This window comes from Hemicordylus capensis, chromosome 3, assembly GCF_027244095.1.
Source record: "Hemicordylus capensis ecotype Gifberg chromosome 3, rHemCap1.1.pri, whole genome shotgun sequence".
In the NCBI taxonomy this organism is placed as follows: domain Eukaryota; kingdom Metazoa; phylum Chordata; class Lepidosauria; order Squamata; family Cordylidae; genus Hemicordylus; species Hemicordylus capensis.
Window position 1 is genome coordinate 133,645,594 of NC_069659.1, and position 21,364 is coordinate 133,666,957.

At 43.0% G+C, this 21,364-nt stretch overlaps 1 protein-coding gene and 1 long non-coding RNA gene across 10 annotated transcripts in view; one reads left to right on the forward strand and one right to left on the reverse strand.

Annotated features, from left to right (window-relative positions):
• Nucleotides 1-2,847: 2,847 nt before the first annotated feature.
• On the reverse strand, nt 2,848-5,909 carry LOC128351769 (uncharacterized). Of its 2 annotated transcripts, none has more exons than XR_008320027.1 (3): nt 5,556-5,909; nt 4,078-4,144; nt 2,848-3,826 (listed from the first exon to the last, which is right to left on the reverse strand). It is a non-coding gene; the product is annotated as an uncharacterized LOC128351769 (long non-coding RNA). The 2 variants fall into 2 exon arrangements; XR_008320026.1 differs by having other exon boundaries at nt 4,003-4,144.
• Nucleotides 5,910-6,030: 121 nt separating this feature from the next.
• Nucleotides 6,031-21,364, forward strand: part of NPAS2 (neuronal PAS domain protein 2) — a 127,310-nt gene continuing 111,976 nt past the window's right edge. For 4 of the 8 annotated variants that reach the window (XM_053311573.1, XM_053311574.1, XM_053311575.1 and 1 more), the window contains exon 1: nt 6,031-6,817. In XM_053311573.1, coding sequence (XP_053167548.1) covers nt 6,516-6,817 — 302 coding nt within the window. In that variant the 5' untranslated portion in view covers nt 6,031-6,515. The remainder of the gene's footprint in view (nt 6,818-21,364) is intronic. The other 4 variants (XM_053311577.1, XM_053311578.1, XM_053311581.1 and 1 more) reach the window with 2 other exon arrangements.

Consider the following 21,364-nt stretch of genomic DNA (forward strand, 5'->3'; position numbering starts at 1 on the left):
AATTGAAGCACGTGAGATATTTAATAGGTATGCACCACAGATGGGCAAAATGTAGCCATACTCGAGTAAACAAGTTCTTTGTGGAACACAACCAGGTACCTAAACAAATATAAAACAGAGACACTGAATTGTATTTGCTTTACTCCCAAAATCCAGTAATAAACGAATGCAATAGTACTTAATACTGGTTGTGGTTTTTAACCTGACTTTTAACTTGTTTACTTTCACCCCCACACCCCCGCTCTGCTTTCCTCTCCCCCTCCCCTGGGTGCCGCTTTTTCTCCTCCCCTTGGCCACTTTCTCTTCCCACCCACCCATTGGCCTCAACTTCTCTACCACTTTCCTCTCTCCCTCCCAGCAGCTCACTTGTGAACTCTCGCGAGAGCTGCCACACATGGGATTAGCAATGGGTATGCCTAAGAGAATTAAATATAGAGATTAGTTATATATTACAAATGTTCATATCCAGCTCCCAATGAAACATCCTGATTCACATTTGAACATTACAGAGGGGAGGAGCTAGTGAGGCACTGGCAGGCCTCACTGGGTTGAGACTAAGAGTTCCACAGATGGTTTGCCAAAAGTCCCTAGATCTTGTGGGCATCCACCATATTACATATGGGCCCTCACAATATGTTCTCCTCAGTCTCCCAGAAAGGAACATAAGGGACAGAACTTCACACTTGAGGGATTTCTGCATCTCATTTATTTCTTCAAATAGCTCTCCCCAGTTCCTGCACACAAATAAGATAATTTGAGAACGTGTATAATGTCTCCCAGTAGGTGGATCCAAAATCGTTATCTGTTATTCTAAATGCAAACTTAAGGACATATGTGGGAAGGAGCTATAAGGTAGCATATTTTGGATGTCCACATTGCTCTCATGCAAGTTAAATCCACCCTCATCAAAGAGGTGCAGCCAATGTCCCTTAGATTAATGTCCCTTTATGTTACACATATTTTCGAACTCCTCTTGGTCCCATTTGCATTTATCATTTTTTAGATGGACACTCTGGCAACAAAGTTGTGCTGTTTTATCTTCCATCAATAAGAGCATCTCCTTCTCTGTTGTTTTCAGGAAGACCCTCAATATGCACCTGTTTTCTCAGGCTTTAAACTGGAATTACTTTTAATAACCTGTTCTATGAGATCGTTTTGTTGTGTTTTGTGGAATTTTAATCTTTCACTCTTTTATATTGTGGTTTAAATTTTGTACACTGCCTAGAGATGTATATATGAGGCGGTATAAAAATATGATAAATAAATATGATTAATAAATAAATCATGCTGTTAACACCAATGTGGAACTGCTGAGTGAGGTCATCTGGCGATTTGCCATGCAGTATCATTAGTATGCTGATTGCACCAGCTCTGTCTCTCCTTTTCATTTAAATCAGGTGAGGTGCTGAACTACTGTCTGGAGTTGATAATCAACTGGATGTGGGCCAGTGCACTGAAGTTGAATCCTGACAAGATGGAGATGCTATTGATGCATGGTTCATCTGTGTCAGGTTTACAGTAGATGTCTGACCTGTTATTGATGAGGTTGCACTCTCTTTGAAAGTTTAGATCTACATTTGGAGGGTACTTTTACATCCAGCTGTTTCAATGGAGACTCAAATGGCCTCAATGGCCCAAAGTGACTTTTACTAGATTTAGCTATATGCCAACTGCAGCTTGCCTAGACAGAGAGAGTCTGGCTACTACAGCTATCCAGAGGCTGTCCTTGGTTCAGAAACTGCAGATAGCACAAAGTATAGTGGCTGGGTACTAACTGGGATCAGTTCTATGAAGCATACCTCCTCACAGTATCATAACAACGTCATCAGCTTCTGGTCTGTTTCCAAGCTCAGTTCAAGGTGCTGGTCTTGATTTTTGAAGCCATAGCTTGATTTTTGAAGGCATAGGACCAGGATACCCCCAGGACTGCCTTCTTCTATAGCAACCTATAGAAGGCGTACAATTCTGGTCACATCTAAAAAAGGACATTGTAGAACTGGAAAAGGTGCAGAAGAGGGCAACCAAGATCATCAGGGGCCTAGAGCACCTTTCTTATGAGGCAAGACTACAACACCTGGGGCCATTTAGTTTAGAAAAAAGATGACTAAGGAGACATGATAGAGGTCTATAAAATCATGCATGGTGTGGAGAAAGTGGATACAGAGAAATTCTTATCCCTCTCTCATAACACTAGAACCAGGGGTCATCCCATGAAATTGATTGCCAGGATCTAGGACCAACAAACGGAAGTACTTTTTCACACAACACATAATCCACTTGTTGAATCCTCTGCCACAAGATGTGGTGACAGCCAACAACCTGGATGGCTTTAAGAAGGGTTTGGATAACTTCATGGAGGAGAGGTCTATCAACAGCTACTAGTCGGAGGGCTGTGGGCCACCTCCTGCCTCAAAGGCAGGATGTCTCTCGGTACCAGTTGCAGGGGAGTAACAGCAGGAGGGAGGGCATGCCCTGCCTGTGGCTTCCAGCGGCATCTTGTGGGCCACTGTGCGAAACAGGATGCTGGACTAGATGGGCCTTGGGCCTGATCCAGGAGGGCTGTTCTTATGTTGAACCTTGGGTGTTAGTATCAGCCACAGAGGCCCTTGCTCTAGGACTCTTTATGCCATCTTGAAGGGTGAGGACCCACGAGAGGGCCTTTTCTATAGTGGCATTCCATTTGTAGAATGCTTTCCTTAGAGAGGTATGCCACTTATTTATTTAACAAAGTTAGTAGAAATTACATTTTACCGTGTTTGTATAACACAGAAATGTCACTAGAGACAAAACCAAACCTCATACTTTTATCCCATTTCTGTTGTATTGCATACTTTATTTCTTCAGGCATTTTAAGCTTGCAAAATATAATGTAACCACTATTTGCCAGTTCCATAGGCAAAACAATGCTGAGACAGAGCCAGAGGAAAAGAGATTTTTGTTTTTAAATACTGATTTAAAAGCCTGTATTTTTTAAAAACGGCAAAGTGTGCTTGACAGGAAATAAAAATGATAACAAGGGTACCTATACTTTCAAACTGGAGACAGAAATAATTACACCTGGATATTCCAAATTCTCTTGATATTCTTTAAAAAAACAAAACAAAAAACAAAAAAAAACACCCTCCTCCCTGTTCATTTGTGTTACAAACCTAACATTAAACAGCGTCTTCTCTTAGGATCTGGAATGCTTCCATATATTGTACATTGGCTAGTTTTCAAAAGGAGTATTAGACAAAACATAATGCACATGTTAAATAAAGAGACCAGTCTATTCTACCACCACCACCACCCCACCCCAAAGAGTTCTGTGAAAATGTTTTGCTGTAATTGATAGTGTGGCATCGCATAACTAAACAAGGAGTTACTACTTATGCCTCCAGGAGTGAAGAACCTTGCAGATTTCTATGGAATACTCAGCTTGATTTGTGAACACTTGCCAGTTTAAAGACATGGTTGTAAATACAGACATTCACTATAGAGTCTCTTGTGGAAATACCCCTTGAGCCAGTCTGACCAAGGGTGTGGTGTCTGTGGTGATGTTGGTGAGATTAGAGCTGCATGTGTGTTAACCACAGTCTGCTGTTTAGAGTAATGAAGCTTATTACCACATCTTTGGTGTCAATTGTTCAGGTATTCATTCATTCTTTGTTTGTACATGTTTCTGAGATATTAATAAAAAACAGAGTTGTTAATAAAAACTGGTTGAACATAGCTCCAACACATCAGTTCCACAGGCTTGCAGATAACAACCAGCTACAAGTGTTACCACTCAACACTAGAAAGCATTGAGACCACCATACATCAAAAATCTGGAAAGCGTCTAGACCTGGAAGTAAAAAATGAATAGTTTTAGTAGACATGATGAACCCAGACTAAGTTATTCATGACTAAAACAGAATTAAATTAATAGGATTTAAGTTAGGCATGATTAACTTGTCTAATTCATTTTAATTGTGCTTAGTCATAACTAACTAGTGTGAATGTTGCCCAGTGATAGCTGACCTGAATTTTTAGAGCTCTTTTAATTCTGATCCATATCCCCACAATTCTCTTGGTATCTTTTGTAGCTTGCCTCACCTTTTCTTCTGTACCTCTCTTCTGCTGCTTCTTTCTTGTAGGTTCTTACTCTCTACATTTGCTAGGTCTGCATTACAAGAGGGAAGTGGGATTTATAATACAATATATATATATATAATATAGAATAATAAAATTCACATTGAGGAAAGTGAACACTGCTTTAGGCTTTGTGTTCTAATAATTAAAAAATGTGAATAAACCTTTTTAAAAGCAAGACTGTAAATAAATTTCACATTAAATCTGGTGAGTTTAGCAAATTCAAGAAGTGAGGATTTGAAGTTTTCTCAAAAATTAGTTTTGCCATTATTTAGAATAGAATAGGAACAGAGGAATATAGGAAGCTGCCTTATACCAAGTCAGACCATTGATTGGTCCATCTAGTTCAGTATTGTTTATACAGAATAGCAGTGGTTTCTTCAAGGTTTCAGGCAGGAGTCTCTCTCAGCCCTATCTTGGAGATGCCAGGGAGGGAACTTGAAGATGCTCTTCCCAGAGCGGCCCCATTCCCTAAGAGGAATATCTTATGGTGCTTACACATGTAGCCTCTCATTCAAATGCAAACCAGGGTGTACTCTGCTTTGCAAAGGGTACAATTTATGTTTGCTACCACAAGACCAGCTCTCCTCCCATAAGGTTATAAGCTCCCATAAGTGTATTTCTTTTTTTAAAACAAGTAGCATAAGCCCCATCAAAATAAGTTAGTCATGACTACCTTGTCTGATTGATTTCAGTAATGCATAGTCACTGCCCAGAGCCTTTGGATGGATAGGGTGGTACAGAAATGTAATAAATACATACATACATACATACTAACTTAGTTGTATGTTGCTCAGTAACATTTCTTCTCATTAGGAATATTTACTCCCTAAGACAGCAATGTTTTAATAGTTATTTTAATTTATATTTTGTTATGTTATGACTGTTTTAATGTGTTATTATATTTTTATCTTTTGTACACTACTTCAAGTTCTTAGGTGAGATGATAAATTAAATTAATTGATTGATTGATTAAATAGACTATTCATATGAGTATCAAAAACTCTTTTGGCTTGAGGTTTGTCACCAAAATTAGAGAACTGATCAGTAAAAGAAATATTAACTCCGAATATTTACACTTCAGATATCTAAAATCTAAGTTCTGAAACCTTTGGATTTGTATTTGAGAACCTGTGGTGAAAATTTCCATGTGGAAATCTGTGACTCAATCTGAGTATTTTCCCTTTAAATTTGGGTCAACAACTTCAAAAATATGCCAGCGGGATATTAAAGTAAGGCACTCACTTGGAAACAAAACAAAGATTTCCAATATGCATTAACAATAGATACCTAAACAAACTCTTGAAACAGATATTCTGGCAATGTCATAAGCGGGCAATACATGGGTTGCTAAACTTGAACCTAGCCCCAGTGTGAAAACGCATCCTATATAACACATAACCAGGATTAGGGAGTGCTTTCTACAACGGTCAATTTGTTACCTGTTTGATCTTTATTCCGTTTGCAATGCACATTGAATCTATAAACAAAGTATAATTTGTTCTTCATTATACTTAACCCATCTTTTTAAAGATCTCTCTCAAACCCATATCCAAATTCTCGGTTTCTTTTTAGATCGTCCCTTGTCTCCTCCCAGCCAAAGAGAAGGGAGGAGGAAAGGTCACGTATGTTTGGAAGAATATGTAGGTCAGTGGAACATTCCCTGCACTTGTGCAAAAACAAGGGGAGGGAGCTTCCCGCGTGCCCCCCCCCCGCCCGCGCGCTGCAGCTTTGTCCCTCCCTAACCTTTTCCTCCCCAAAAGCTAAGACCACCCTTTTTCCCGAAAGGCCGAGGGAGGGGTGGGGAGGACAGGAGGCGGCGATCCGAGAGTCCCTTTTCATCTCTGACCCATTTCACCGCCCCGCTCGCATACCAGCAGCTCCAGCTCCGCTTTGCAAGAGATCCCTGCTTATTTCCACCAAGCTGCAGCAGCAGCAATAGCAGGAGGAACCTCCCCTGCTCCAGCCTCCCCCGCCCTACCAAATTGGGAGCCACACACTTCCTATTCCCGCTGGAGACACAGGCGAGAGAGCGAGAGGCTCCCCCGATGGTCTGAGGGGAGCCGGGCGGCGCCACACTGCGCCCCAACAGCTCTCCCACCCGACTCGGGGTGGGGGCAGATGAGGCAGTGCTTAGGAGGATGATGCTCCCCTCTCGCCCCCGGGGCAGCAACTCTCAAGCCAAGAAGCCCCTGCTGCAACCGGTGTGCTTGCAACTTCATGCCCCAGGAGAAGCCGGTGCCTGCAGCGGCTCCGCCACTCTCGGTCTCCTGGCTTTTCCTTCTCAGGAGGCTCGTGGCTGCTTCTGCGTCCCCGCTTCGGAGCCTCATTTCCCGCCAGGCGCGAGGCTGTGCTGGCGCTGAGGGGAAGCAGGAGCCCGGCATGCGGCGTCCCCTCACACCATGAGATACAGCCGGAGGAGGAGGAGAATCAGCAGCAGCAGCAACGGCACTAGCAGCCCCACAAGAGAAGAAGCGGAGGACCTCCATTCCCCTGGTGCTTTGGCGTGCGCAGGGGAGACTTTGCCCGGCCATTGGCGCGAGTGGAAGAGCAACAGCAGCCCCAGGGAAAGTGGCCGAATCCTGCTCGAAAGGGGCGCTAGCGGCAACAGCAGCCCGCGCGCACAGGTCGCCACCGCGGACAGCAGCAGCATCTGGCGCGCCCTAGCCGCGCGCGCCCGCCACCCCGAGTACAGGCACCTCAGGTAAGCCACGCAGACAGCGCCCGCCTGACACAGTGACACAGATAAACAGCAGCAGCCGGGTCACTCTGGCCGCCACTCCCACGATGAGCGTTGGGGGGCGCCCTCACTTTATCTGAGGCGCACACAGGTGGCAGTCACAGTTCAGTCAGGTACGGCGGACTGGTGTGATTCCCGCCTCCCCCCGCCCAGGTTTCCATGAGAAAACCGTGGTGTGGGCGGCGTGGGGGAGAGAACGAAGAAACAATTCCTCAAACACCTATCTTCTCTCGAGGTTGTGTGTGGCAGATCCAGAAAAATATATAGATACAAGTCAAAATATATTTCAACATAATACATTTTCAGACCGAACCTTGAATCATTTCTGCCTGCAAATATTTTGTAGGAAGACGTTGTTGAGTACCCTTATCTGTAACCAGTTCAAATATTTCTACACTGGCCAGAAGACAGATTCCAAAGTAACTTTTCTTTAAATCACATTATATGAGCAGTGTTCTGGTGTGCACACAAATAGGGCAGCAGGGACTGAAAGGTGCTTTTGGAGTGTTCTGGTGAAAATAGCTGGTGGTGCTTAATTTTGGAAAGTGTTGTGGGATTTCATAGCATTTCAATGTTTGTTTGTTCATTTTAGATTTTAATGTATGATGTGTAACTAACGTGATGTGTATTTAATGCCAGTTGTTGACCATAATGAATTGTGTTGAATTGAACTTGCAGTTATAGAGCAATATGCAGGAAAGCCTCGCCTAAATGAGCAGGAGGGGGCACCAAAGGAGGCATGGCTGCCTCTACTTTCTGGCGGTCCATTTGCTCTTCTCTTTCCTACCCTGCACTGCCTGCAGGCTTGCCATTCATCAGGTAGAACAAGTAGTCATGACTAACTCAGGGCTTGACAATTCCCAGGCACCAGCTCACTATGGCTCCTAGAAATTTAAGTGTGACTCCTGACTGCCAGACGATGGATGGATGTGACCAAGAGAAGTGAAAAACCAAGGCAGTGGTAGGGACCAAGGCAGTAGTTTGCTCCCTTTTCCTTCTGGTATTGTAGGTCCATTGTTTGCCTGGGCCAGACAGACAGACATGACCAAGAGAAGTGAGCAAGCAAGGCAGAGCTTCCCCCCGCCCCACATCGAGTGGAGGGCATTGCTGGGCGTGAGTGGTGAGTCTCCCCGCCCCCCATGGAGCGAAGAGTGTTGGGGATAAGCAATGAGTCCCCCCCCCGAGAAAAGTGGGCACTGTTGGGGTTTAGTGAAGTCTATTCCCTCCCCCTATGTTGGGACCTGGCCCTAGACTAACTTATCTCATTGATATCAATGATACTTCATCATGCCTAAGCTAGACTGGATGTTGCCCATTATATCCAACAACATAAGTATATGTAGTGCATTTTCAATATTCAGAGTCTTTTCCATACATTATCTCCTTATTATTATTATATTGCAAATGGAAGACTGAAACTTGGTGACTTGCCTAAGACTACCTCTTGAGTTCGCAGCAGTTTTAAAAACTGAATGAGCGACGTCCTAGTCTACGGCTCTTAGCAGTGTGGAGGCAAAGTCAACCAAAAAAGGGTCTTCGCACTGTAATGATTGGGATCAGTGCTGGCTCTGAAAGTGAAGTGCCTGAGATAAAGGATATCCTTTTCATTATGCTCAATGGAGTTCTAAAATAAAAATATCTGTTATATTCTTTGGAGCTGTCATATTCAGGAATAAGGATTAACCTTTTCAAAAACTATGGGTTCCAGGTTGATCTTGAGGGCACTGATACTAGACAAATTTGCATCACAACAATGTGGGTTCATGCAAGACATTCTTTTATTCCATTCCAGCTTTTTGTCTGTGTAATGGTCAACTCAGGGACATCACAAATGCCTGTTAAAATATGCATGGTACAAGCTTATCCATCTTGCCTACCCAAAATGTTCAGATATTTAAAAACTAGAAATAGTAGTAGTGTTGATACAGCACTACATTTACTTTTGAAAGTGAATCTTATAATATGGAAATGCCAATGAACAAATTTTGGCTAGTGTGGACTTTTGTATGAACACATATTGAGAGATTCCCTTTAAACTCTGATTCCTCCTTTGTTTCCTGGGTAAAATTACTGAAAGAAGATTATATACACAGGGAATCTTTAGTTCCCTGCTTATGCTGGTGTGAAATAGATAACTTTCTGTTTCACTGTATTCCCTTCTCCGGGATAAGCCTTGTTTTAGAAACACTTCTGTCAGTACAGAAACTGCATTTGTCGGTTACTTCCATCCCTTCAGAAATTACCTTTACATATTTTCAGTTTGTAGTGGTTGCTTTAGCTTTTGAACCAGTGTACTTATGCTTGACTAGCAAACAGATGAAGGATTTATTTCCTTATCACTTCACGAGTTCTCCATTTTGATATCAGTTTCCACCTCCCTTACTGGCTTTATTTATTCAGAGCTGTATAATGAACTTGGTGCCTGAGTGCAGATTTTTGTAATACTCATAGAAGCAAATACTCATGAATTGAATTGAATTGAATTGAATTGAATTGAACTCGCAGTTATAGAGCAATATGCAGAAAAGCCTCGTCCAAATGAGCGGGAGCAAAAACAAACAAGCCAAAACACCCAAACAAACCACTGCTGCGAAGGTCACAAGGAAAATTTATTTGTTGCATAAATTAAAGTAATCTGTATAAACATTTATAGAACTGAAGCAGAGATCCTTCACATTCCTCTCCTTCAAACCATAGACTGGTTGATTTGGCACATACCATGGCTCATGCAGTCACCTGTCTTCTCCCCTGTACAGATTCCTTCCTCTCTTTTCCAGTTTGTTCATTTGCCATGACATCTAAACTGGGCAAACTCTTCAGCACTAAAGATGAACTGTCTTGAAATCAGGATCTGAAACCAAGGTTTGAAGTCGGTCTACAAACCGCAGTGGAGGCAACTCTGTTGAGTGCTACCCGTAGGAGCTATTCACATGACCTACCTGGTGGATGGGGGGTGGGGTGCTACGTGAACCTGATTTCCCCTCAGATGATGAGCAAAAGTGCATTGGGAGTGCGGACCGTGCTCCCAGACAATTGAGCTCTGGAGGGCTGGGATGATGCGTCCCAGCCTCTGGAAATCCCATAATGCACCGCATTCTGAGGATGGTGCATTGGGGGAATTCCCCCTGGGGATAGGCACTCTAGGCCAGGATTGATTTGATATAAATCAAATTGATTTAAATCATGATTTAATTCAAATTTAACAATTAATTCAATTCAATTAATTCAAATTTAACAATTTGAATCACTTTACAGAAGGCAAGGGTGCACCTAGGTCCAAAAGCAGCCTAGACTTGAAGGGCTTTGGAGGGCCTCCCCCTGCACCGCCCCTGCGCCTGCCGCGAGATCCCTCTTAACTTTTTAAAATAACTACCTTCACCCACCCCACCACTGCTCCTGTCCCCAGGGAGGGGGGCTCCAAATGATCAGGGGGCTGAGCTGCGCCGCTGTGCCGATATCTGCCATCTTCACCACCAGGGGGGTGGGGTGAGCGGCGAGCAGAGCAGGCCTCCTGCCCCCCACATGGTGGCCTGTCTGGAGGGGCGCATCTGCTCAGTGTGAATATGGAATGTCACATGCTGGTGACGTCACGACATGAGATGTTCCATATTCACACTGCGCAGGTGTGCCCGCCAGACAGGCCGCTGCACCGTGGGGGGAGGCCTGCTCTGCTTACCGCTCAACCCCACCTCCCACCCACCCTGGCAGTGAAGATGGCAAATATTGGCGCAGGGCAGCTGCGGGGCAGGGATGGGTGGTGCAGCAGGGCTCTGGGGAAGCCCCTGATTATTCAGAGGCCCCCCAGGAGGCCACAGACCTGGTCCCCGAGGTCTGCATCTAGATATGCCTCTGACAGAAGGACAGATCAATTTTAATGATTTAAATCACAATTTAAATTACTATTTATTTGTTTATATGTTTATTTAACACATTTGTATACCACTCAAAACTTAGGTCTCTGAGCAGTTCATAATAAAATACGAATTAAAACACAATTAAAATGTTAAAACATTAAAAATTTAATACAGTGTTAAAACTATTAAAAACTGTGAATCTAATTAAAATCCTGGGTGAACAAATGTGTCTTAACTGCCTTCATAAAAGTTGTCAGAAATGGGGAGGCTCTTATTTCAGCAGGAGGCTTTACAGACAGGGCTACCAACTGTAGTTTCCAGATGATGTACAAAGGTAGCCCCACATAGAATCTGGAGGTTACCAGCATACGTATCACCATTTTGAGGTTGTTTATCTCAAGAAACGGACGCAGCTGGCATATCGGCCAAAGCTGATAAAAAGCATCTCTGATCACTGCTTCAACCTGGGATACCAGGGAGAGATTTGGATCCAGAGGCACCCCCAGACTGCACACCTGTTCCTTCTGGGGAAGCATGACTCCATCCAGAACTGGCAGATCAAGATCGTCTTCCGAATTCCGACCCCACACAATAAGTATCTCCATTTTATCTGGATTCCATCTCATAGCCTCATAGTCTACCCTACATAATGCTCAGCAAACCAGGGATCGACATAAGGGGGCCACACATATGAAAAGAGGAAGGAGTATGTGCACTGATGGAGTGTTGTTGATCACCAGCTTGGTCATTGGTCAGTGTGATGTCTGAACCAGGCTTCAATGAAATCCAAAGACTAGATATTATGAGCTAGCTTGTTTAAATTTTAAAGTAAGTGTGTGTGTGTGTGTGTGTGTGTGTGTGTGTGTGTGTGTGTATAGACACTTGAATATGCTATTGTGGTATTAGTATATCATAGGACACTTTATAGTGCTGGTACAGTATAGGTTGCAATGTATCCACCCTCTGCTAAAAAGCAGAGGCAACAGAAAAATCTTGAAGTCAATTTGTAGATTGTAGTTTGTAAAGGCTAACGTTCAGTGACAGAGCACACGCAGGACCGTTCAGAGTTCAAGCCCTAATTTAAAAAGGGATCTCAAGTAGCAGAGTTGGAAAAGTTCTCTGCTGAAAACCTTCAAGAGTTATAGCCAATTGGAACAGACTACAGAATTAGACCAACAGTTTGATTGTAAGGCAATATCATATGTTTATAGATTTTTATCCAAGTAACCTATTGTGAGTATATTATATAAAGAGCCCATTTCAGCATCCTGTTTGGCATTCTACGTTGGGAAGTCAGCCAACATGTAATCAGTTGCATAATTGTAGACTTGGCCGATTCAAACTCAGAGAAAAATGTTCCGTTCTTCCTGGACTGTACCATTTCAGACACAAGATAGGGATTTGATATTTGATATGCTCTCCTCTGTCAGCAGTGTTTTACATATGAAACTCTAACATGTTAAGAGGAAGGCTTATAGCATATCCTTATCCTGGCATTAGAACAAAAGAACAGCCCTGCTGGATCAAGCCCATGACCCATCTAGTCCAGCATCCTGTTTCACACAGTGATCTACCAGATGCCACTGGAAGCTACAGGCAGGAGTAGAGGGCATGCCCAATCTCCTGCAGTTACTCCCCTGCAACTGGTATTCAGAGGCATCCTGCCTCTGAGGCTGGAGGTGGCCTAAAGCCCTCCAACTAGTAGCCATTGATAGACCTCTCCTCCATGAAGTTATCCAAACCCTTCTTATAGCCTTCCAGGTTGTTGGTTGTCACTACATCTTGTGGCAGATAATTTCACAAGTTGATTATGTGTTGTGTGAAAAAGTACTTCTGTTTGTTGGTCCTAAATTTCCTGGAAATCAATTTCAAAGGATGCTCCCTGGCTCTAGTGTTTTGTGAGAGGGAGAAAAATTTCTCTCTACCTACTTTCTCCACACCATGCATGATTTTACAGACCTCTATCATGTCTCCCCGCAGTCGTCTTTTTTCTAAACTAAAAAGTCCGAAGTGTTGTAGCCTTGCCTCATAAAGAATGTGCTCCAGGCCCCGATCATCTTGGTTGCCCTCTTCTGCACCTTTTCTAGTTTTAATATGTCCTTCTTTAGATGTGGTGACCAGAACTGTATGCAGTACTCCAAGTGTGGCTGCAGCATAGTTTTGTATAAGAGCATTATAATATATTTTCCAATCCCCTTCCTAATGATCTCTAGCATGGAATTGGCCTTTTTCACAGCTGCCGCACATTGAGTCAACATTTTCAACAAGCTGTCCACCACGACCCCAAGATCCCTCTCCTGGTCAGTCACCGACAGCTCAGATTCTATCAGCGTATACTTGAAGTTGGGGTTTTTCATCCCAATGTGCATCACTACACTTGCCAACATTGAACCGCATTTGCCATTTTGTTGCCCACTCACCCAGTTTGGAGAGATACTTTTGGAGCATCTCACAATCTGTTTTGGATTTCACTATCCTAAATAGTTTGGTATCATCTGCAAAATTTGGCCCCCTCACTATTTACCCCAACTTCTAGATCATTTATGAATAAGTTAAAATGCACCGGTTCGAGTACAGATCCCTGGGGGGACCCCACTTCTTACTTCCCTTCATCGCGAAAACTCTCTGTTTATACCTACTCTGTCTTTCCTGTCCTTCAACCAGTTAGCATTCCACACATGTACTTGTCCCCTTATCCCATGACTGCTAAGTTTCCTCAGGAGTCTTTGATGAGGAACTTTGTCGAAAGCTTTTTGGAAGTCCAGGTATACTATGTCAGATCACCTTTATCCACACAATTGTTGACACTCTCAAAGAACTCCAAAAGGCTGGTGAGGCAAGATTTCCCTTTGCAGAAGCCATGTTGGTTCTCTCACAGCAGGGCCTGTTCTATGTGCTTTACACTTTTTCCCTTGAGGATGCTTTCCATCAAATTGCCTAAAACAGACATTAAGCTAACCAGCCTGTAATTTCCCAGATCGCCCCTGGATCCTTTTTTGAAAATTGGTGTTACATTCGCTGCTTTCCAGTCCTCCAGTACAGAGCCTGATTGTAGGGATAAGTTGCATATTTTTGCAAGGAGGTCGGCAATTTCACATTTGAATACTTTAATGACCCTTGGTTGGATGCTGTCTGGCCCTGGCGATTTGCTAGTCTTCAATAATTGTTTTATTATTGTTGTTTACACAGTCAAGACAGGTGTTATTGACTGGTTTGTTTTATCCAGACATCGAGTCCTTCCCAAGGACCTGGGATGGCTGAATTTTATTATCAATATGGTTATTATTATTATAGATATCATCGTAGAATATAGGCTGCTCCCAGTAAAGTTGCTTTTTGTAATTGGCTGATAGTTATTTCTGTGGCCCCTATGGCACTGAGGTGCTCTTCAAGTTGTTTTGGAATTGAACCTAGGGTGCCAATTACTACTGGGATTATTTTGGTCGTCTTATGCCACAGCCTTTCAATTTCAATTTATAGATCTTTGTAATTTGTTGTTTTTTCTGTTTCTTTTTCTTCTATTCTGCCTGGTATTCACCTGGTATTCAATACCTGGTATTCACCTGGTATTATTTTAACTTGTTTTTCTTTGTTTTCGACTATAGTTATATTTTGTGTATTGTGTGGCAGATGTTTATCTGTTTGTAGTCGGAAGTCCCATAATACTTTTGCATCTTCATTTTCGACAACTTTTTCAATTTTATGGTCCCACCAATTTTTGGCTACAGGTCGCTTATATTTTTTGCAGATGTTCTAGTGTATCATCCCAGCTACCTTGTCACGCCTTTGTTTGTAGTCAGTCTTTGCGATCTTTTTACAACAGCTGATTAGGTGGTCCACGGTTTCATCTGCTTCTTTACAAAGGCGGCACTTGCTGTTTGTTGTTGATTTTTCTACTTTTGCTCTTATTGCATTTGTTCTTAGTGCCTATTCTTGTGCAGCCAATATTAAACCCTCAGTTTCTAAGTTGCCATTCTTAAGCCATTGCCAGGTCTTGGTGATGTTTGATTTTCCAGTTATATTGTGCAAATATTGACCATGCAGTGGCTTATTTTTCCATTTTTCTGCTCGGTTCTTGACTTGTTCCTTCTTGTAGGCCTGCTTTGTTTCATTGATGTTGAATAGTTTCTTGTTATTGACCATTTTAAGTGCATCTTCTTCACTGTCCTTGATATATTCTTCAAGGCCTCTTTTCTCCTCCTCTACTGTTGGATGGACTTGCAGCATTCCTCTTCCACCTGAGCTGCAAGGGAGGTATAGCCTATCTACATCACTGTGGGGATGCAGAGCATGATTAATGGTCATTATTTTCCTGGTCCTATGATCTAGCATCTCTAGCTCTGCCTGGGTCCACTCTATTATTCCTGCAGTGTATCTGATAATAGATATAGCCCAGGTGTTTATGGCTTGTATGGTGTTCCTGCCATTGAATTTGGACTTGAGGATTTTTCTAACTCTCCTGATGTATTCACTTCCAATTTTCCTTTTAACTTCAGTGTGTGCAATATTATCAGCCTGGACAATGCCCAAGTATTTGTAATGTTCTTTCTCTTCCAGGTTCTTGATCTTGCTTCCATTGGGCAGTTCTATTCCTTCTGTTTTTCTTATTTTTCCTCTGTTCATTATTAATGCAACACACTTGTGTCTAGTCCAAACTCCATTGCTATATCGCTACTGAATATACGGACAGTGTTTAGCAGTGATTCGATTTCTGACTGGGACTTTCCATACAGCTTCAGATCGTCCATGTACAGCAGATGGTTTATTTGACTTGATGTTTTAGATGTTTGGTATCCGAGGCCTGTTTTGTTTAGTATTTGTGAAAGTGGAGTCATGGCGATTACAAACAACAGAGGGGATAGTGAGTCCCTTTGGAAAATACCTCTTCTAATGCTAACCTGTCCGAGGGGCAATTCTCACGACCAACAAAAATCAGGCTAGGAGAGGACTTTTGTTGGTCGTAAGAAACACTGGGCTCGCAGCTGAGCCTGGTGGTTCTTGAGCGGGTAACCCGCTTGAGAACCCCGGCTAAAAAGCAGGTTTGCGGAGTGAGCACTCCAGCAAACCTGCTTTTTAGGCTTGTGAGTAGCCACGGCACGGCTTTGCACTGCGCCTACTCATGAGTAGACCCCCGGCCAGGAGGTGAAAATCCGTCTCCCAGCTCCGGGGGTCTCCCCAGTATGCCCTGCGCGCTTGCGCAGGGCTTGCGGGGGCCGCGTTGCCCCCACTCCCCCACCCCCCACTGGCTCTGTCATGGAGCCAGCCATCGTTTGGGTGGCCAATCCTGCCACCCAGGGCTCCCTGCCCGCTCGTGAGTGGGGAGAGCGCGCTTAGCCTGCTCTTCCCGCTCACCAGTAAAAACTAGGGGTGTGCAATTCGGGTTTTCGGGTGATTTGGCTCGGACCCGAACCGAATCACCCCTGTTCTGTTCTGTGCCCGAATCTGGGTCACCCGAATCACCCTTGATTCGGTTCGGATTCGGATTTAATCCGAATCCGAATCGATTCGGGGGTAAAAAGGGGCCCTGGGGCAAAATTTTGGGGTGGCGTGGTAGTGTCCAATGGGTAGAGTCTACCACCCCAATTTCAGGGGGATTGGGCAAAGTCCTGATTTTTGGTGAATTTCTGAAATTTTCATGTCTTTGGGGCAGATTGGGGGCATAGCATGGGATCTGGGCAAAAGGAGTGGGGTGGGGTGGTAGTGCCTAATGGGTGCGGGCTACCACCCCAATTTCAGGGGGATTGGGCAAAGGGCTGATTTTTGGTAAATTTCTGAAATTTTCATGTCTTTGGGGCAGATTAGGGCAGAAAGTGGGGCCTGGGGCAGAATAGTGGGGTGGGGTGGTAGTGCCTTATGGTTGGAGGCTACCACCCCAATTTCAGGGGGTTTGGACAAAGGGGTGATTTTTTGAGAATTTTTGAAGTTTTAGTGACTTTGGGGCAGTTTGGGGGCAGAAAGTGGATCTGCCCCAAAAGAGTGGGGTGGGGTGGTAATGCCTAATGGGTGGAGGCTACCACCCCAATTTCATGGGTATTGGGCAGAGGGCTAATTTTTTGGGAATATTTGAAGTTTGGGCGTCTTTGGGGCAGATTGGGGGCAGAAAGTGGATCTGCCCCAAAGGAGTGGGGTGGGCTGGTAGATAGTGCCTAATGGGTGAAGGCTACCACCCATCCCCAATTTAAGAGTGCTTGGGCAGAGGGGTCAATTTTGGTGAATTTATTTTTATGAGGTTTGTCTTCATAAGGTGAAGTGTGCTAAATTGATTACTTCCTCATATTATTCATAGTAATAGAGAGTGTGAAAAAGTGAAAGTGGGGTCATGAGAGTTGTCTAATTGAAAAAAAATCTCATTTGCTATGATAGAATGAGAATTCACACCTCAGAAGTTTTTTCTGAGGTGTGAATTCTCATTCTATCATAGCAAATGAGATTTTTTTTTCAATTAAACAACTCTCATGACCCCACTTTCACTTTTTCACACCTCAATTACTATGAATAATATGAGGAAGTAATCAATTTAGCACACTTCACCTTATGAAGACAAACCTCATAAAAATAAATTCACCAAAATTCACCCCTCTGCCCAATCACTCTTAAATTGGGGATGGGTGGTAGCCTCCACCCATTAGGCACTATCTACCAGCCCACCCCACTCCTTTGGGGCAGATCCACTTTCTGCCCCCAATCTGCCCCAAAGACGCCCAAACTTCAAATATTCCCAAAAAATCAGCCCTCTGCCCAATCCCCCTGAAATGGGGGTGGTAGCCTCCACCCATTAGGCACTACCACCCCACCCCACTCTTTTGGGGCAGATCCACTTTCTGCCCCCAAACTGCCCCAAAGTCACTAAAACTTCAAAAATTCTCAAAAAATCACCCCTTTGTCCAAACCCCCTGAAATTGGGGTGGTAGCCTGCACCCATTAGGCACTACCACCCCACCCCACTTCTTTTGCCCAGATCCCATGCTATGCCCCCGAACTGCCCCAAAGTCACTAAAACTTCAAAAAATCGCCAAAAATCAACCATGAACCGAATCACCCGAATTTTTCAGGTCCGGAATTCGGGTGATTCGGCTCATGCCCGAAAAATATCGTTGGACATCGGGGGTGATTCGGTTCAGCCCCGAATCACCCTAAATTGTTCATTTCGGGCACAGATCGTTCTGTGTCCGAAATTTTTTGCACATCCCTAGTAAAAACCGGGTCTCACTGATCGTGAGACCCGGTCCCTAGTTTCTCGCCATTGATTGTTAACTGTGTACTCCACATGCTCATTGCTTTTTAAAATAAATATCTAGGGATGTGTGAAACGTTTCAGATACAAAACGTTTTGTACCCAAAACAGCCTGTTTTGGGTGTTTTGTAGACAAAACAAAACACTCATTTTCCAGATCCAAAAGTTTTGCATACAAAACAAAATGTCCCTGTTTCGGCTACAAAATGTTTTGTTGTTTCGGACCTCCATTTTGTGGTGATCTCTGAGTCAGTCTCCATTTTGTGTTTGACATCTCTTTGAATTTCCCACCCTTCCAGCCTTCTGATCAGTGACCTAAATCATGGGCTGACCTGCTGATAATTCCCTCCTTGTTCCCCGTTGGCTCTTTTGCTTCTTGCCACTCTTTACTGACCCCACATTGGCCAGGGGAAGGGTTGCTAACCCATGGGGTGCTGGGTTCTGTTGTTTCTGTGGTGTTCTGAGTTTAGATTCTCTGGCAGCATATGAGAGTGGATTCTTGTTTTTCACTGAAAATCTCATATACTACCAGAGAATCTACAATGAACACCTCAGAAACACAAAACCCAGTACCCCAGGGCTTGTGGGTATGGAGGTGGTTGGCACCCTATGTGCACTACACAACCCCTCGCTCTGGGAAACCCCAGTGCCCCCCAAGTGGAATTATGTGGCTGCTGAAACCTCCATTATTCCCTGTGGGAGAAATCTTAAAAGACACGTAAACTTCAACAATTCACAAAAGATCAGCCCTTTGCCCAATGGAGAGGAGAACTGGTCTTCTGGTTGAGCATGACTTGTCTCCATAGCTAAGCAGGATCTGCCCTGGTTGCATATGAATGGGAGACTTGATGTGTAAGCTCTGCAAGATATTCCCCTCAGGGGATGAAGCCGCTCTGGGAAGAGCAGAAGGTTTCAAGTTCCCTCCCTGGCTTCTCCAAGATAGGGCTGAGAGAGATTCCTGCCTGCAACCTTGGAGAAGCCGCTGCCAGTCTGTGAAGACAATACTCAGCTAGATAGACCAATGGTCTGACTCAGTATATGGCAGTTTCCTATGTTCCTAATTCTTTTGAGATTATTCTGGAAGTTTCCTTGCCCCCTTTGGGCACTACCACCCACCACACTCCACTCTGGGTCATCCCTTTCCCCTTGATTTGAAGCGATACATTTGCTGGAATCCAGAGAAAGCTCGTCAAGATATTTAAAAAGTGCTTGGGGAGGAGCTTGCATCACTTTTGGGAATTTTTTAAAATCCCCTTTTAAAAATCCAAATCGATTCGGATTCGGAAAATTCGGCTACAAAACAAAACAGGGCTGATATCGGATTCAGAAAATTTGGGTACAAAACAAAACAGGGGTGTTTTGATTCGGATAAAAATCGAAACAAGAAAATTCCAAAATGCACACCCATATAAATATCTGAATGTTTTTGGTGACACCAGTTGTTACTAAACATTTTATGATTTCTAAACATTGTATGAGGCAATGAGTCGAAGGCCTTCTTGTAGTCAATCCATGCAACACTTAGATTTGTTTTTCTTCTCTTTCAATTTTCTAAAATCCTTTTGTCAATCAGCAGCTGGCCTTTTGTGCCTCTGGTGTTCGAGCAGTTTCCTTTCTGTTCAGCTGGAAGCTGCTTATTAGTTAATGTGTTGCATTCCTTCATCTGCTATTATTCTAGTAAATAATTTGAACATGTTTGGCAGGCAGGTTATCAGTCTATAATTACTTGGAACTGCACCGTTTGCTGGGTCTTTCATGATGAGATGAGTTTTCCCAGTTGTTAGCCATTGTTCACTATCACCTCCCTGCAAAATGTGATTGAACTGTTTTGATAGTTGTTTATGAAGGCTTATTAGGTGTTTAAGCCAAAAGCCATGCAGTTCATCGTCGCCAGGTGCAGTCCAATTTTTAATTTTCTTTGCTCTTTCTCTTATTAATTCTGGTGTTATTATTAGATCTTGCATTTGTTGGCTACATTTTTTGACCTCTTTCACCCAGCCTGCTTTTTTATAATAATCTATTGGATTGTCCCATAGTTTCCCCCAGAATTGCACTGTTTCTTCTTTATTTGGTGTTTCTATGTTTCTTGCAGTTTCTCCTTCTATGCTTTGGTAGAAATGTCTCTGGTTCAACTGGAATTGGAGATTCTGCCTGTGTTGTGTAATTCTGGCTTCGTATTTGCTAATCTTCTTTGACACTGCTGTTATTTGCTTCTTTATTATTTCCAGGACTTCTCTAATTTTCTTTGAATCTAGATGGTATTTTTGGATATTTTTATTTTATTTTATTTTATTTTATTTTATTTTATTTTATTCACAACCAGTTCCACATGTAACTTGGGACTGTAAGTTCATACAGACTTCATAGAGTACTATTAGCACAGAAGCCTGTAAAGCTGAGCCATTAAATGATAAGAGCCAGTGTGATATAGTGGTTAGAATGTTGGACTAGGACCTGGGAGACTGAGTTCAAATCCCTGTTCAGCCATGAAACTCACTGAGTGACTCTAGGCTAACCTACCTCTCAGGGTTGTTGTAAGGATAAAGATAACCATGTGCACTGCTCTGGGTTCCTTGAAGGAGAAGCAGGCTATACATATGTAAATAAATAAAATAAGATGTTTTATAAGATCATACTTCACAAGTGCTCATTTAAAATGATTGATTTTAAATTTAAATGGATTGACATTGATAACTGCATTTTTATACCACCAAATCTCATGGTGGTTTACAGAAAGGGAGAAATATTATAATTTTGCTATAAGTACAGAAATGTTATTAACCTCTCAACCTCTTTCACTAACCCATCTGCTCACATTAGTCATTCGTGGCCAAGAAAAAAAAGATTGTACCATAAAGGAGTAGGGAAATAGCTGCAAAATATGGATATTTGGAATTCCCTCTGGGATGAAAATGAATTCCTGTAATGTGTTGAGGATCAGTGTATCTAAGTTAATTAAACTTGATTAAAGGCTGATTAAGAAACATGGCTCTATTACAGCAATATAGAACTTCTCATAGTGGTATATTTTTGTAAAGATCTGGTAACTTGCATAATTTTAGCGCAAGTACCTTTGAAGTTTGTGTGCATTTTCACTTTTTGGATTTAAAAATAAGTTCACTTCGACACAGCAATGGCAAGTACCCTGTTTAACACCTCAGTGCTAACATGCACAAGATGCAAATGATTTACAACCTGAACATTTGTGGAATAATTTTGTAAGATAATAAATTTACATTATTTGTCATTTTAAAGGAAAACTGCCAAATTCAATACCCGCCCCCCCCTCTCTTTATGTATGTGGGCAGGGCACAAAATATAGTATTAACTGTTCTGTCTGCAATCCTTAAATTAATGTTTCTTTTTAAGAGATGAGGTATCTTTGGGTTCTAGTGAATCAGGATAGATGTTTTGCAGCTTGTA